This window comes from Microtus pennsylvanicus, chromosome 9 (genome assembly GCF_037038515.1).
Source record: "Microtus pennsylvanicus isolate mMicPen1 chromosome 9, mMicPen1.hap1, whole genome shotgun sequence".
NCBI classification, from domain to species: domain Eukaryota; kingdom Metazoa; phylum Chordata; class Mammalia; order Rodentia; family Cricetidae; genus Microtus; species Microtus pennsylvanicus.
The window spans coordinates 66,761,285-66,777,133 of NC_134587.1; the positions used below are offsets into that span (position 1 = coordinate 66,761,285).

General features: G+C 50.6%; 1 protein-coding gene across 22 annotated transcripts in view; it reads left to right on the plus strand.

The window, feature by feature from the left end:
* Nucleotides 1-15,849, plus strand: part of Ank1 (ankyrin 1) — a 174,685-nt gene that overhangs the window by 128,960 nt on the left and 29,876 nt on the right. For 17 of the 22 annotated variants that reach the window (XR_012911844.1, XM_075986335.1, XM_075986346.1 and 14 more), the window contains exons 17-32: nucleotides 2,177-2,374; nucleotides 4,691-4,789; nucleotides 5,333-5,431; nucleotides 5,661-5,759; nucleotides 6,675-6,767; nucleotides 7,163-7,235; nucleotides 7,936-7,959; nucleotides 8,950-9,046; nucleotides 9,399-9,477; nucleotides 10,917-11,014; nucleotides 11,098-11,317; nucleotides 11,849-12,008; nucleotides 12,412-12,623; nucleotides 13,018-13,222; nucleotides 13,538-13,634; nucleotides 13,801-14,029. Coding sequence is in view for 21 of the 22 variants with exons in the window: in XM_075986335.1 (XP_075842450.1) it covers nucleotides 2,177-2,374; nucleotides 4,691-4,789; nucleotides 5,333-5,431; nucleotides 5,661-5,759; nucleotides 6,675-6,767; nucleotides 7,163-7,235; nucleotides 7,936-7,959; nucleotides 8,950-9,046; nucleotides 9,399-9,477; nucleotides 10,917-11,014; nucleotides 11,098-11,317; nucleotides 11,849-12,008; nucleotides 12,412-12,623; nucleotides 13,018-13,222; nucleotides 13,538-13,634; nucleotides 13,801-14,029 (2,082 nt within the window). In the remaining variant the exon portion in view is untranslated. The remainder of the gene's footprint in view (nucleotides 1-2,176; nucleotides 2,375-4,690; nucleotides 4,790-5,332; nucleotides 5,432-5,660; nucleotides 5,760-6,674; nucleotides 6,768-7,162; nucleotides 7,236-7,935; nucleotides 7,960-8,949; nucleotides 9,047-9,398; nucleotides 9,478-10,916; nucleotides 11,015-11,097; nucleotides 11,318-11,848; nucleotides 12,009-12,411; nucleotides 12,624-13,017; nucleotides 13,223-13,537; nucleotides 13,635-13,800; nucleotides 14,030-15,849) is intronic. The other 5 variants (XM_075986353.1, XM_075986358.1, XM_075986334.1 and 2 more) reach the window with 1 other exon arrangement.

Sequence of the window (15,849 nt, forward strand, 5' to 3'; positions counted from 1 at the left end):
GACCTAGTTGCTGTTTCTCCTTGTCACCCGCAAAAGGTCATCATTCCTTTAGTCCTGGTTTGGGGGACACTCTGATGGCTTGGTCCATGATCTGAGGATGGTCAGTGACTCATGTCTTCCATTTAACCCAAGGTGACCTGGAAGATTTAGCCGTCTCCAGGGCAAGCGTGTCCCTGACAAATCAACGTCTGTTCCTGCCAGTGTGTTAGATACCCATAGCTGCCCAAGTGACCTGGGACTCCTGCTGGTACCTCCGTGGATGTACTGCAAATGTCTCAAATGACTGTGCCTTGGGGGTGGAAAAAAAGAAGTCCTAAAAAGCCTTGCTTTGCTATAGTTGAATGGTTGTCCTTATTTCACTAAGACATCTCAACCAGAAATGCTGGTGAACCCTCAGTAAGACGGTGGGTGACTAGCAAAAGACCACAGACAGCTGGAGGAATGCTATCTCACTAGTGTGGGAAAACACATGTCTGGAGACCGTTGCACACAGCCATGGTCTTCTGTGAAAGGTTGAGTGGACATAGGTCCTGGAGGTCGTGGGTCCTGCCCTGGAAGTCTTCTGGATCGGCAGTCCTTCACTCTGAGTATTTCAGGGCCAGGCTACTTGAAGTGTGGTTCATAGACCAGCAACCTCAGCATCACCTGGGAGCTGATTAGGAACGCAGAGCCTCAAGCCCTGTCTAGACCTTCTGGATCTAATTCTGCTGAACAAGGTCTCAAGGGCATCTCTCTCTCTCTCTCTCTCTCTCTCTCTCTCTCTCTCTCTCTCTCTCTCTCTCTCTCTCTCACACACACACACACACACACACACACACACACATCACAGTTCAAGAAGCCAACAGGACCTAGGGTTTGCTTTCTGTTAACACACATCCCCTCTCAGAGAGAGCTTCATCACACAACCAGGAGTAATACGTGCCTGACTTCCTTACTCTAATGCTCCAGAGAGATCACAGAAGCAGTTTCTAACAAGGCCACCGACCGACCCTATCACCTGTCTGCTGTAGGAGAAGGAGCTCACTCATACTAGAAACCCAACCACTGAGAACGTTTTATCAAAACTACATAAAGAAATGAAATGAAAGCTAGAAATAGTGGCTTACACCTGTATTTCCAGCACTTGAGAGTCTGAGGCAGGAGAACTACCTCAAGTTTGAGGCCTGCCTGGCCTGTATTGTATTTCCAGGGCAGCTTGGACTCCAGAGTGAGACCCTAGTACAGGGTGGCATAGTTAACTGGAAAGACCAGCACTTGTTCATCCTCTCCTGCCCAACCGTGCATGGCAAAGCCACCACCACACATGACTGCTCCATTCTCGTGTCTTAGTTTTGGAAAGCACTTTCTTGCGAGTACATAATTACATTTGATCCATCCAGAATTGGTTTCTTTCTTTTGTTTTTTAATAAACGAGGCAGATATTTCCCCTACTTTCAATGATCTTAAAAATATGTAAGGACATCATCTAGGAGATGGAATATATTGCCCTGGGCCGCAGATGGTTTGGAGTAGAATGGAACTGGCTAGTACCCCCACATCCTTGAGTTCCCAGTCAGCAGACCCAAAGAACAGCACTGGGGGCCAAACTGCATGAGGAAAGGTTTCCTTTAGGGTGCTAATAAAGAAAAGAATAGTCATACATACTGAAGAGGAAGTGTGAGCGTGTCAAGAGCCAGTCATTCTGTTGATCTGACACAGAAGGTTTTTCACTATGTGGCCCTGGCTCACCCTACCCCAGCCTCTAGAATGTTGGGATTACAGCCATGTGTTGCCATATGTGGTTTCCCTGTTTCTTTTCCATATGAAGCGTTTGAGCCTTTGAGTTCTTTCTGCCAGGAGGGAGAGACAGAAAACTTGAACTCTTCTCTACCCTACCTTCAAGCTGGCATCTGAATTTTGCTTGGTAACATTGCTTCCTGCCCAGCAGCGAGCGCATCTGAGCGAGATGGTAGGTCATCACACTTGGTGAGCAGGGTGCAGATATTGCCTGTGATGCGAGCCAGCCAATCTAGCTTCCAGCCAGCAGTTTGTGCATTTGTTCTTCTATCTAACATGCTTTCCTTGATGATGACAGCTTGCTCAGAGGGCGAGCCAGAGCCTACCCCCACCCCGTGCTCTCCTGCCCTTACCTCGGCTGTTGGGTGGAACAGATCTCAGGTACCTTCTTCTGTTTCAGAATGGCTACACCCCTTTGCACATTGCTGCCAAGCAGAACCAGATAGAGGTGGCCCGCAGTCTGCTGCAGTATGGGGGATCAGCAAATGCCGAGTCTGTGCAAGGCGTGACCCCGCTGCACCTGGCTGCCCAAGAGGGCCACACAGAAATGGTCGCCCTTCTCCTCTCAAAGCAAGCCAATGGCAACCTGGGGAATAAGGTAGGTTCCTCTGAGTTTGCCCTGTAGCTTTTATGTAGGCAGCAGCTTACGTACTTACCAGAGCGCTCTGACTTTCCCTGGGGCCTATGGGGGGGGATCCTGGTAACAGCCTTACATCAGTTTTATCTCGGTGCCATAGGAATCCACAGCTGACTGGTAAGACTGTGACCCCGAGGCTTTGTAGCCTTCCTGTGTGGTTCTGCCTTACTCTGCTCCTTTGAGCATCTTCAGGAAGGCCACAATGGGAGCCCAGAGTATACTTGCCCCTGAGTAGCATCTACATTCGGGAGTTCATTGCATAATTTGGTTCCGAATGTATTGCCAATAGCTTTGGCAATAGTGCGAGTTGTTTGGGGTGTTAAATAGAGCCCCTTTGGACAACAACTCAACCTCAACTAGCTGTCACCCATTCCTGGCAGTGGAGATTTCACTTGGTGATGAATGGTATCTAGCTGGGGCTTTGTCTCCTCCCTTATTTGGTGACTTCATTCAGACTCCTCTCTTATATGTATATATTTTTTATTATTATTTTTATTTTTAATTTTTTTATTTTTACTTAAAAATTTCCACCTCCTCCCCTCCTTCTCCCCCATATGTATATATTTTAAGAAGCTTTTACTGTCATATGTTTCCATATGACCCTTCAAGTAGCCCTTAGTGTTAGTTGTCCCTCCCTTATCCCACGCCCTCCTCCCCCTCTCTGTTTAATCCTTCCATCCCTGTCTCCCTGTCTCTCCATAACTATTCTATTTTCCTTTCCTTGGGAGATCCTCCCCCTCCCTACTTCCTTACTCTCTCCATAATCTCTGTGCTTGTACAGATTGTAGCAAGGCTATTGAAGGCTTAAAAGCTAACATGCATATAAAAGAATATATACAATATTTGTCTTTTGGGGTCTGAGTTACTTCATTCAGGATGATTTTTTTTTCTAACTTCCTCCGTTTATTTGTGAATTCCATGATTTCATTTTTTAACAGCTGAGTCACATTCTGCTGTATAAATGTACCCCATTTTCATTATCCACTCATCTGTTTGGGTGTCTATGCTGTTTCCAGTTTCTGGCTGTTGGGGGTAAAGCAGCAATGAACATGTCTGAACATGACCCTCTGTAGTTGGATACAGAGTCCTTTGGGTGTATGCTCAAGAGTGCTATAGCTGGATTTTGAGGTGGACCAACTCCCAGTTTCCCAAGGAATGGCACGCTGATTTCCATAGTGGCTGTATGAATGTGCATGCCCACCAGCAGTGGATGCGTGTGCACCTTACCCTGCATCCTCACTGGCATGAGTTCTCGTTTGTTTTGTGGATCTTGGCCATTCTGACAGGTGTAAGATGAATTCTCAAAGTAGTTTTGATTTGCATTTCCCTGATGGCTAAGAATGCTGAGCCCTAACCCTAAGTGTTTCTCAGCCATTTCTGTTTCATCTTTGTGAATTTCATTTAGTTCTGTACCCTGTTTTATAATTGAGTTGTTTGTTTTCTTGATGTTCAAGGTTTTTTTAGTTCTTTATTCTTTTAGTTCTTTAGTTCTAATATCTCTATTTTAGATATTAACCCTGTAGCAGATGTACTATTAGTTAAGACCTTTTCCCATTCTGTAGCCTGCAAATTCTTGGGGGTTAAACAAGCACAAGGAACAAATAATCCCAGGCCAGCAAATAGCAATCAACACCCTGACACACCACTATCCTCATGGAAGGCTGATGAGAAGCCTAAAAATGTGGTCCTTCCACTCCCAGAGGGGTCCACCCTTCACACTGCTGTGGGCTGCGGGGCAGTGGTAGCGCATGCTCTCAGAAGCTGCAGTGATTTTAAGTGGATTGCGCTTTCTCAGATGCCCCCTGCTCTGCCCTCGAGATGAGTCGGTGGAAGCCTGTATCTTCTAGAGTAAGAAACCGAGGCACCAAAGTTTACCCTGGAAATAACAGTTCTTACAATTGGAAGTCTTCGTTAAGCGAATCTGTTGTCTGTGGGTCAGCCTCAGCCCACGGCTTAGTTCTATAAAGCTTCATTGGAACTCAGCCATGCCCGATGGTTTCCATGCTGGTTAGGACTGCTTATTACCAGGATTGGCAAAGATGCAACGTCACAGTCTCATCAATTAGCAGTCGGGCCCTTAATAGAAAAAGCTGCCTGACCCTTCCCTACGCTAGTCACCTGACATTCAGGTGAGGACTTGGAGGTCCAGGATAGGAAAATTTTACCAAATAACCAGTCGGGCTGCCTAGGCCCGGGGCTTTCAAGTCTCACAGTTCCGTCACGATAGCCTGGAATTCTTCCCTGGCTCAGAATTGATGTATGTCTGTTTCTTTTTAGAGTGGCCTCACCCCACTCCACCTGGTAGCACAAGAGGGCCATGTTCCAGTGGCTGACGTGCTGATCAAACATGGTGTCACGGTGGATGCTACCACCCGGGTAAGGCAGGCCCCCCATGCTGCGTCTGTAATGGCTCCCTCCCTTAGCTGCATGCTCCATCACAATCCACCACCTTAGACCACCACGGGGCACCCCCTCACACCCCTCACACCCCCTCATGCCTTCTTCTGGGACTGGTAAGGAGTGGATGGCTCTCTCCGATCCCCCACCCCAGCCTTTCTAAGTGCTGCCCAGACATTTGTCCCCATTCTGTCCTCTCTGTTTCTTCCTGTCAGCTGCCCTTGATCATCTCCAAGGCTAACAGCTCTTAGCCTAACTCCCTCTTCCGGGTTCCTGTTAGCCTTCTAATTGCCTGCCTGGTGGCTTCAGCAACATCTCCGCTTCCCTCGTCTGACGCCGATCCTGTCCCTTCTCTAACCGACATTAGCACGCCATGTCTCACAACAGTGCTTGCCCTTCCCCGTAGCCTCCTCCCCTCCCTTAAGCAGCTGCTTCTGTGTGGATGCCTTGAAGCATGGCTCCACTGGTGCTAGGGATGCCCAGATGACTTCTTCCCGCCCATGTTCATCTCTTGCCTTTCAGATGGGTTACACCCCACTCCACGTGGCTAGCCATTACGGAAACATCAAGCTGGTGAAGTTCTTGCTGCAGCACCAAGCAGACGTCAATGCCAAGACCAAGGTACAGGGGTCCCTTACACTCAACTCCTGAGCTGACAGCTCCTAGGAGCTCACTTAGGAGGGAGCCAGAGCCACTCCAGGCCCTGCTTCCGTCCCGAGCTTTGAACCTAAAGAAGGAAGTGGGGGGAAGAGTTTTAGTAGGATGGACTCTGGACTTTGTATGTATGCTGCTCTCCCCCCTCCCTCCCAATGGCTAACTGATCCTGCCAAATGTCTGCCTTACTTCATAGCTAGGATACAGCCCCTTGCACCAGGCAGCTCAGCAAGGACACACAGACATTGTGACATTGCTCCTGAAGAATGGTGCTTCTCCAAACGAGGTCAGCTCGGTGAGTACCCACCTGAAGCCATTCCTCACAGCTTGGGGAGCATCCCTAACAGTACAGGTTGATGACTCTCTGGAGTCAGGACTGAGCTATGCACCATAGTGTGGCTGCCTTGTATACTCCGGAACTTAGCCATCAGAATACGGTTATCCTTCCCAATACCATGCCTCCTCCTCTCCAGCTTGTAACTGCTCCTGCTGACACGCCTTCTGGCGTGTTCGTAGCTACCTTCAGGAAGGATGGCATAAGTAGGCAAAATTAAGTGGTTTGGGACATCAAAGGCTCCCCTAGCAGCCTTGGCGATTGTTCTTCGGAATGAATTCCCTGTCCTGATCGTGGGGTTTGCAGGGTTAACCTGCATGGCTGTTCCCAACTCAGAAGGCTGTGAACTCTTGGCTGTAGGTGTTTGCTGAGGGTGTAACTGCAGGTGGACCGAAGTCATGTGGGGCTCAGGCACATTCTGCAAGCAGGGAAGACCTTCCAAGAGAATAAAAGCTTCAAGGCCTTGCAGTTTTCACCTAAGCCTTTCTCTCAAAATCGATGTATTAAAGTGTGCCCTGTCCCATTTGGGGAATTTGTGGGTTCTGACTGTTGTAACTCGTTAACTAAACAGTTCAGGACTGTTGTTAGCTATCATAACACTCAGTGACCGACAGCTGAAGAAAGGGTGTGGGAACATTGCCCTGCTGCTGTGCTTACCTACATCTTTTCAACACTGAGGGCTTACAGTGTGCCCTGCTCGCCTTCCTGCCCTGTCTCATCTCTGTGGCCTCCAGGATCACAGACTTGTGCACAGATCTTATCTCCAAGGCCCAGCCTGTCCACTTAGGCCCTTCTGAAGATTCCAAGCAAACCTGGTCTGTGTGCAAGAGGTAGGCTGTCCCCTCTGACGCCCTGTCTGCTCTCCCTCTGTCCTAGAATGGAACCACACCTCTGGCAATAGCCAAGCGGTTGGGCTATATCTCTGTAACCGACGTGCTCAAGGTGGTCACAGATGAAACCAGTGTAGTGGTATGTCTGCCCCTCCCCTGAGGAGCCCTGCCCCACCTCCACCCTCTATCCCAGTTACACTGTGGACCCTAAGGGTTACTACCCAAAGTCAATGCCACCCACCTGGTAGGCATTACTAGCTACAAGTGAGGCAATACTGCCACCTAGTGCCCAAAGGGTTGGAAGGGCTTGAGGAAGGGGGTGAGGTAAAAGGGCGGGCAGTCTGAGGTCTGGTGTTATGCTGGTACCTGCCAGGTTTCGGCGGCGTCCAGATCAAATGCCTTCTAGGCCTGGCTTTCTTTGGGAGTGCATCTTTCCGTCTCCTTTCCTGGCTGCTCGTCTGGGGACAGTAGCTGGGCTAAAGCAAAGATACCGCACTCCGCATGGGTCTGAGCCCCTGCCCTTCCTCCTTCCAGTTAGTCAGCGACAAACATCGGATGAGCTACCCTGAGACCGTGGATGAGATCCTGGATGTGTCTGAAGATGAAGGTAAAGTCTTTGGTGATGAGCTCAGGCGCGATCCTCGCAGACTGCCCTTGGTGTCTCTCGGAACAGATCCAGGCTGGACATACAAGCACACATTGAAACTAGGGACACCCGCTTCTTACAGATATTGTCTGTTGACAGAATAACTCCTTTCAAACAATCCTGGGTGAAGGAAGATTGAGAATTTAGGGGTTAATAGTTTAGATCTCAAGTCTTTATCTGCGAGCTAGTTGGTATATAGGACGTTCCTGCATTTGGTCAAGGATGGATCTACTCACGGCAGCTCTAAGAGCTGGCTGTAGCTGCAGCAACATCTGGCTGCTGTTTTCCTTGAGCCTCCAGAAATGACAAGAATGCTTGTTTAAAAAGAGAACACATCTTGGTCAGCTGCCCTCCGACAGTGTGGTGGGGCAGAAAGTTTGGAGTCCTCCATCATCACTGGGGGAACAAAGGTTTCAACTTCATGATCTCCAGGGTATCTTCCCCATCTCCCATCCCCCAAGTAAGCCCTATTTCCTCACAGAATTGAGGAAATTCAGGATAGCAGGGTTGGGCCTGCTCTCTGGCCCCTTCTGTCTGGAGTTCAGTGGTCGTGTGACAGTCAGCTAGACAGTTATAGCACACGCACCCTTAACAACATGCCTCTCGCTTTACTGGGTCCGATGCTGTCATTCCTTCAACTTGGCTCTTCTTTGCCTTCCAGGAACCACTCAGATAACTATAATGGGTATGAAATGCTTTCTGTTCCCTGTGGTCTTTCTCACCAGAGCCCATTCCATCATAAGCACACACGTCCTCACTAACCCATGCCTGCTTTGCACCCTCCGTGGCCTGCAGGGCCCGGAGCTGACTAAACAGGACATGCACACCATGACATCACCTCTGTCTCTGTGCCCATGCCTCCGTGTCTGTGCGCATCCTGCATGAACAGTTGCACCTCCATCCTGTCAGCTCCAGGTCATAGGACCGGGCTCCTCCCACAGGGCAATAGTCATATGGGCCCTAGAGCCCAGGTCGCTGCTCCAGTCGGGCTAAGAAGAGGGGACGGGGTGCAGGGAGCTGGATCCTCTTTTATGAGATTTGGAATTACAACTGACAATTCCAAGGTGATGGGAAATAAGGGGATTCAGTGACAAAAGAATGTCCCACCCTTGAGTGAATAGGTTCGAGCGCTGTGTTTCCCCCTCTGTAGTGGAAGATTAGATTATCTGTAACCTAAACTGGGTATGATGACTCATGATTTTAATCCCAGTGTTCAGGAGGCAGAGACAGGCAGATCCTTGAGTTCAAGGTCAGCCTGGTCTAGAAAGCAAATTCTAGAACAGCCAGAGCTACGTAGAGAAAGTGTCTCAAAAAGGAAAAAGAAAGAAATATCTGTAGCTGTGACCTTTTGTGGCGCCACTTCACGCTCTGAAAGAGCTGTTGTGTAATGGGGACCTCATCAAAGGAAAAAACCTTCTTCCTGGCTGTGTTGTTTTCTACCCTACAAAGCTGAGGGATGCACACAGGGACTAGGGACTGGCACACCCTGTGCTCTAGTGCTGGAAGAACAGGACTGGGAATCTCCATGGCTAGCAGGCCCCTTGGGGTATCAGAAACCAGCCCTGCCCTCCACTTTCGAGCAGACATTGGGAGGTGGACTATGAGAAGTGCTTGCTAGGAACAAAGGTAAATCCTTGTCTCCGACCTCCCACTCACTTGAGCTCCTGGTTTTCAGGTGAAGAACTTGTTGGCTCCAAGGCGGAGAGGCGGGACTCCCGGGATGTGGGTGAGGAGAAAGAGCTGTTGGATTTTGTGCCGAAGCTAGACCAAGTGTAAGATGGGCCCAGTGTGGGCGGGAGGATCATGTTGTGGAAAGCCAGGAGCCACTCTGGGAATCAGAGTAGAGATGGAGGTGAAGGCCAGGCTTGGGTGTGTCTGGGGATGGAGGGACTTAGATAAAAGCTAGGCTTGGGCGTGCATGGGGGATGGAGAAGCTTCAAGGTTCAGGGGAGACATGGGTCCATTTGTAGATAAGAGAGTCATTTTATCACCTGAGAGGTGAGGGATGAACCAGCCAGGTCGTTACAGATGGACTGAGGTTTGTCACTTAGGTCTCTCAGGAGTGACGGAGGGACCTACATCAAATGTTCTGCTCTTTTAATTTCTAATGTCCCCGATTCATAGGGTGGAATCTCCAGCCATCCCAAGGATCCCTTGTGTCACCCCTGAGACTGTGATCATCCGATCTGAAGATGCGGAACAGGTAAGGAACTCCTTGTCTCTTCCTGTGGCAGAGAGTGTGGACATTCCATGATTGTGTTCCTATGACCTAGGACAGTAGGAGCTGAAGTAGAGAAGCTCACACCTTCAGAACCATGGTTCCCTGTGTTCTGTAGAGCCTGGTACAGTTGGCACACTCATTATGGCCATTGTGAGTTCTGGGAGCCTCAGAGGGCTTCAAGTGTGAGAAACACCATCATAACGTGCTGTAAAATACTCGGGCCGGCCAGCTGTGGGAGCAGGAAGGAAGCTTCCTCTCTCTGCAGAAGGGGCCACTGTCTTCCCTCCTCTTCCCTCATTTGATCATAGAAGCCGGAAACCCCAACACTGACAGAGGGGTATCGCACTGTTCTCTGCATAACAGTTATTCCTGACAGTACCCTGGCTTGTGCCTTCCTTGCCTTTCACACGAATTTGTCCAAAAAGGTAGATAGAGGAGGAGGAGGAGGAGGATTTCAGACAGTTTTGCTAGTCCATTGGCACTTTCCACCAGAGCAAGACCATCTCCTGGGGAGGTGGGAGAGGGGAGGTGGGAGAATCGATGTGTTGAAAACTGGCCATGTCAAGGCCTGACTGCCAAGGTGGGCTGCATCCCCTCCCCCCCTCCACAAAGGCTTATGAGACTGAAAATATTGTGCTCGGGTATCAGCACAATACAACATTGGTGTTGCCATGAGTCTGAGAGATAGTCAGATGGGACCTTGATACCACTGTGACATTGTCCCTAGATGCTCTTACAGCAGCAGGAACAAACCCAGGGGGCCTGAATGAGTCTTGTCCTGTAATCATCCCATTCTCTCTCTCTCTCTCTACACACACACACACACACACACACACACACACACACACACACGGAGAGAACCCAGGGCTTTGTATGTGCTAAGCAGAGCCCCAACATCTCTTTCCACATCTTTGCTTAAGTCATAAACCCAGTCAGAGGGGTACACCATATTGCACTATACTAATTGCCCATCTAGGGCTCCATATCCACAGCTGGGTTTAATTGTCTCCTATGACGGAGCTCCTGCCAGCTCTGAGTGTGGACTTAGATGCATGGGTTTCTGTGAGGCAATGAATAATCTCCTTCCACTGGGGAGGAATGGGAGCCCCACAGCCTGATGGGCTCACCTCACAGAGCCCTCCTCATGCAGTGCCAATAGGGCAAGTAGCCATGAGGCGATGGTGCAGGATTTGGCACCAGCCCTGGAGAAGAAAGCACGGGTCGGGGGAATGGCAGGAGAGAAGGATGGACAAGTGATCAATTTGTGCATCGAGCAGAGGACAGCGAGCAAGGAGAGAGACTAAAGGGATCAGAGTTCATTTCATGGAAGCGGTTTCTCCCAGATGAGCTCCAGGACCTGGGCACATGTTTGTGTAAACTAGGGGTAAGATGGAGACCGGAAGCTTTCTGTTTTTCTGCAGGGATCTAAAGAATATGATGAGGATTCCCTCATCCCCAGTAGCCCAGCCACAGAGACCTCAGACAACATTAGCCCCGTGGCCAGCCCCGTCCACACAGGGTGAGTGTTGTACCAATCTGGGACCCACTTTTCCTGCCCTTGAGAAGGAAGTCAGCCCAGTCATGATCTACCTGTGCCTCTAGGTTTCTGGTGAGCTTCATGGTGGATGCCCGGGGAGGATCCATGAGGGGAAGTCGTCATAATGGCCTGAGGGTAGTGATCCCTCCCCGGACGTGTGCAGCACCCACCCGCATCACCTGCCGCTTGGTCAAGCCTCAGAAGCTGAGCACACCACCCCCGCTGGCTGAGGAAGAGGGCCTGGCCAGCAGGATCATTGCACTGGGACCTACGGGGGCCCAGTTCCTTAGGTGAGATATGCCGTCCTGGTGAATGTGTCCCCAACCAGTTCCTGCCACTTCAGCTAAGACTGAAGGACCACCCTACCTGGGCAGCGCCCAGCATCTCATTTCTTTGCTGTGGTGACAAACGGGCTTGCCTGCCCTTCTTGGGCCCGTGAAGCAGTCTATGGCTCTAGAGGAGCTGGCTACTCTCAAAAACGCTAGGATACTAGAGAGGAGAAGAGAGGAAATTTGGCTATTTGGGGACCTAGGGTTTATTCAAATGAGCACCAGAATGCTCATCTGGAAGGCATTCCCCACAGAGGGTCTCCTAGGCCCTTGAGAGGAATGAACCACAGGTTCTCTTTTCTCACCCACCTAAAGCCCACTGGGTTCCCCGGAGCTCCGCCTCAGTGGCCCAGGGCAGCTCCGTTCCTCCCCAGCCCTGGCCAGTAGGTCCTTCTCACTACAGGCTGTGAGCAGGGCCCACTGCCATCCCCTGTGTCCAGGCATCCGGCCTCCTCTAAACATCCTCCCACTATTTGCTATGTTCTACCTTAGCCCCGTGATTGTGGAGATCCCCCATTTCGCCTCGCATGGCCGTGGGGACCGTGAACTGGTGGTTCTGAGGAGCGAGAATGGCTCTGTGTGGAAGGAACATAAGAGCCGCTATGGAGAAAGCTACCTGGACCAGATCCTTAACGGCATGGACGAAGGTAAAGGGGCCCTAGAGTTCCAGGCGGGTTTCCTGCTTTAGGAACGTGGGATCTGGGGCTGCACACTCCAGTTGGTCTGTCATCACTGCCTGGAGTGTGAGGCTAAGAGAGACAGGGAATGGTCCTTCTTACAAAGTGCTGGATCCCCAGGATATGTGAGAGGGTAAAGCGCCCCCCACCACTGTGCGCAGTGCCTCTTCTACTGGGCCTCTGGGTTCAAATGCTTCTCCTTCCAGGCCACCTCCCTGCCAAGCCACTAGGGAAACCCTGCGGCCACAGTCAGGGCTCAGCCAGAGTCTTCTAGGCCACCTCCCTGCCAAGCCCCTAGGGAGGGTATATGTCCAGGATGTGGAGACTCTGGCACCTCAGTCAAGGCTCATCCTGAGGCAACTTGTGATTCCAGAGCTGGGGAGCTTGGAGGAGCTGGAAAAGAAGCGAGTTTGCCGCATCATCACCACCGACTTCCCCCTGTACTTTGTGATCATGTCCCGGCTCTGCCAGGACTATGACACCATCGGTCCTGAAGGGGGCTCCCTAAGAAGCAAGCTGGTGCCCATGGTACAGGCAACATTCCCTGAAAATGCTGTCACCAAGAAAGTGAAGCTGGCTCTACAGGTGACGTGGCCCCTTTCTGTCAGTTCCTAAGATTACGTGGAGGTCAGGCCCTGGAGAAGACGCTTAAGGAACTCTGGGAGGGCGCGGTAACCACGTGTTTCTCAAAGAGTTGTAGACAGCCCAGCATGGCTACTGAGTGTGGTCATCTGTGTCCTCCAGGAAGGATTCCACAGAAGGCCCAAAGTGGGCCAAAGCGCTGAGGAAAAAAATAGAGTTGGAGATAGAAAGTCAGGAAGACACTCAGTCATGGGGTCAGGCCTAGGGGGACGTCCTCCGGTCAAAGTATATGGGGGAGTCCTGGGGGGTAGTCACCTCCTAACCTGAACTTTGAGGGTACCCAGCTGACCCTATCTGACTGCCTGGGGCTGAGCCCTCTGTCTTTGGCACTTCACAGGCCCAGCCTGTCCCAGATGAGCTGGTGACCAAGCTCCTCGGCAACCAGGCCACCTTCAGCCCCATTGTCACTGTTGAGCCAAGGCGCCGGAAGTTCCACCGCCCCATTGGGCTTCGGATCCCACTCCCTCCCTCCTGGACTGACAACCCAAGAGACAGCGGGGAGGGAGATACCACCAGCCTACGCCTCCTGTGCAGTGTCATTGGTGAGTGGCGCTCGTGGTGCCTGCTTCCTTGGCAGCAACTGGTTTAGGACACACACTGCGTGGTGCAGAGATAAAGCCAGCAACTACATTGGGCTCTTATGACTTCCCTGGGGATGAGAGAAAAATGACCTGTGTGTAAGTCGTCAGCACAGCATGGGGAAATAAAGTTGTAGACCAAGGATCCCCCTGATGTTTCGTTTCTGGCTTTGCACACACACACACACACACACACACACACACACACACACATACACGTAAGCTCTCTGCTTATGAATGGAAAGCATCGCCCCAGCCCTGCTGTTGATGCTGTTGTAGGTGGAACTGACCAAGCCCAGTGGGAAGATATAACGGGAACAACCAAGCTTGTGTACGCCAACGAGTGTGCCAACTTCACCACCAATGTGTCAGCCAGGTACGACTCGGCCCTTCCTAGCCCAGCATGGTGGCTGCAGGGAGCCACCCTCGTGGCCTGGCCCACTCTCCCAGGCTGGGCTTGAGAGTCCTCCGCCACTTCCCCCACCAGGCAGGGCTCCATTGCTGTGGCACGGCCATACTCACTGCTTGCCGTCTCCTTTTAGGTTTTGGCTGTCGGACTGTCCTCGAACTGCAGAGGCCGTGCACTTTGCCACTCTGTTGTACAAAGAGCTCACGGCAGTCCCCTACATGGCCAAGTTCGTCATTTTTGCCAAGATGAATGACCCGCGGGAAGGACGGCTACGCTGCTACTGCATGACCGATGACAAAGTGGACAAGACCCTGGAGCAGCATGAAAACTTTGTGGAGGTGGCACGGAGCAGGGACATAGAGGTATGGTTCCCGGCTGTCCTCACAGCAGCCCTGCAAGAAAATGAAGCTCTGGGTTAAGGTGGCTCTGGTGGCTGCTCCTGGATCACGATGCCTTCCCTCCCAAGTTGTAGGGACCATTAGGATGTACTGCTTCAGCTCCCCAAGAATCTTCTTAGATAAGTCATGACAAACATGAGGGCCACCACCACAGGCATCTCAGGGGCTTCTCTAGTAAGAATTGGCATTTGCTGGAGTTCGTATGAATCTGTCACACTTGTAACTTGTAAGACTGGAAAGCTGGATCAGCAATTAGGAGCACTTACTGTTCTTGCAGAGGACCTGGGTTCAGTTCCTAGCACCCATGTCAGATAGCTCACAACCACCTGTAACTCTAGTTCCAGGAGATCCAGTGCCCTCTTCTGGCCTCTGTGGGCACCCGCATGCATGTGGTGCTCGCTTGCTTGCTTGCTCTCTCTCTCTCTCCCCCTCCCCCTCTCCCTCTCTCCCTGTCTCATACACACACATACACACTCTCTCCCCTCGTCTTTCTCTCTCTCATACACACACACACACACACACACACTCTCTCTCTCTCCCCTCCTCCTCTCTCTCTCTCTCTCTCTCTCTCTCTCTCTCTCTCTCTCTCTCTCTCTCTCATACACACACACACACACACACACACACACTCCCCTCCTCTCTCTCTCTCTCTCTCTCTCTCTCTCTCTCTCTCTCTCTCTCTCACACACACACACACACACACACACACACACACACACCATTTTTTGAAATCCTTTTTTTCTTAAAGTACCTAGCTTATAAGATAAGATTTGGTTCTCTTAACTGTAGGCAACTTCATTACCCCAGTGTACCCAGTGGGAAGCCAAGATTGGGAGAGAGGGTTAAAGTCACACTCAAGTTGCAGAGAGAGTAGCTGTAGGATTTGACCCAAACTCCCTGTTTCTACCAGCAGCCCTGGTACGTGGTAGCATCTAGGAAAGCAGAGACTATGTGGTTAAAAGATGAGAGGATAGAAACTGAGTTTTTACCAATTATTAATTGGTAAATTATTACCAATAATTTTATTATATTAATTATATATTGTTATCAATTATAAATTATTACCAATCCCAAGAATCTCTTTCATGTTTATATATAATAAGCTAGGGACCATCTGAGAGTCTGGCCTCTGAATCTTAGCTGGACTTACCTGGGAAAGCTGATGTCTTTTATTTAGGATTTCTATTGCTGTGATGAAACACCATGACCAAAGGCAACGTGGTGGGGAAGGGGTTTATTTCAGTTTATAGTTCATCACTATATCACAGCCTATTGTGAGACAAAGTCAGGGCAAGAACTCAGGTCAGGAACTTAGAGGCAGGAACTGAAGCAGAAGCCATGAAGGAACATTGCTTACTGACTTGCCCCTCATGGCTTGCTCAGCCTGCTTTTATATACAACCTAGGGCCACCTTGCCCATGAGTGGCACTGCCCATGGTGAGCTGGACCGTCTCACGTCAATCATCAATCAAGAAAATGTGCTGCAGGTTTACCCACAGGCTAGTCTGGTGGGGGGACCTTTATTTTTCCCTTTTTTTTCCCCAAGACCTTTCCTAATTGGGGTTTCCTCTTCTCACATGTCAACTTGTCTCAAGTTGACAAAAGAGCCAACTCCGAGAGCTGGCTTGGAATCAGAAGTTCAGGGCCGAGACATAGGTGTGCCTGGTTCTGATGCAGCCCCTGCACTCACTGGTCAAAGTACTCATTTTCTATGGGCCTCAGCTTCCTCGGCTGTCAGATAAAATCACACGAGAACATCTCAGCTGAAGTTGTTATGCACACAG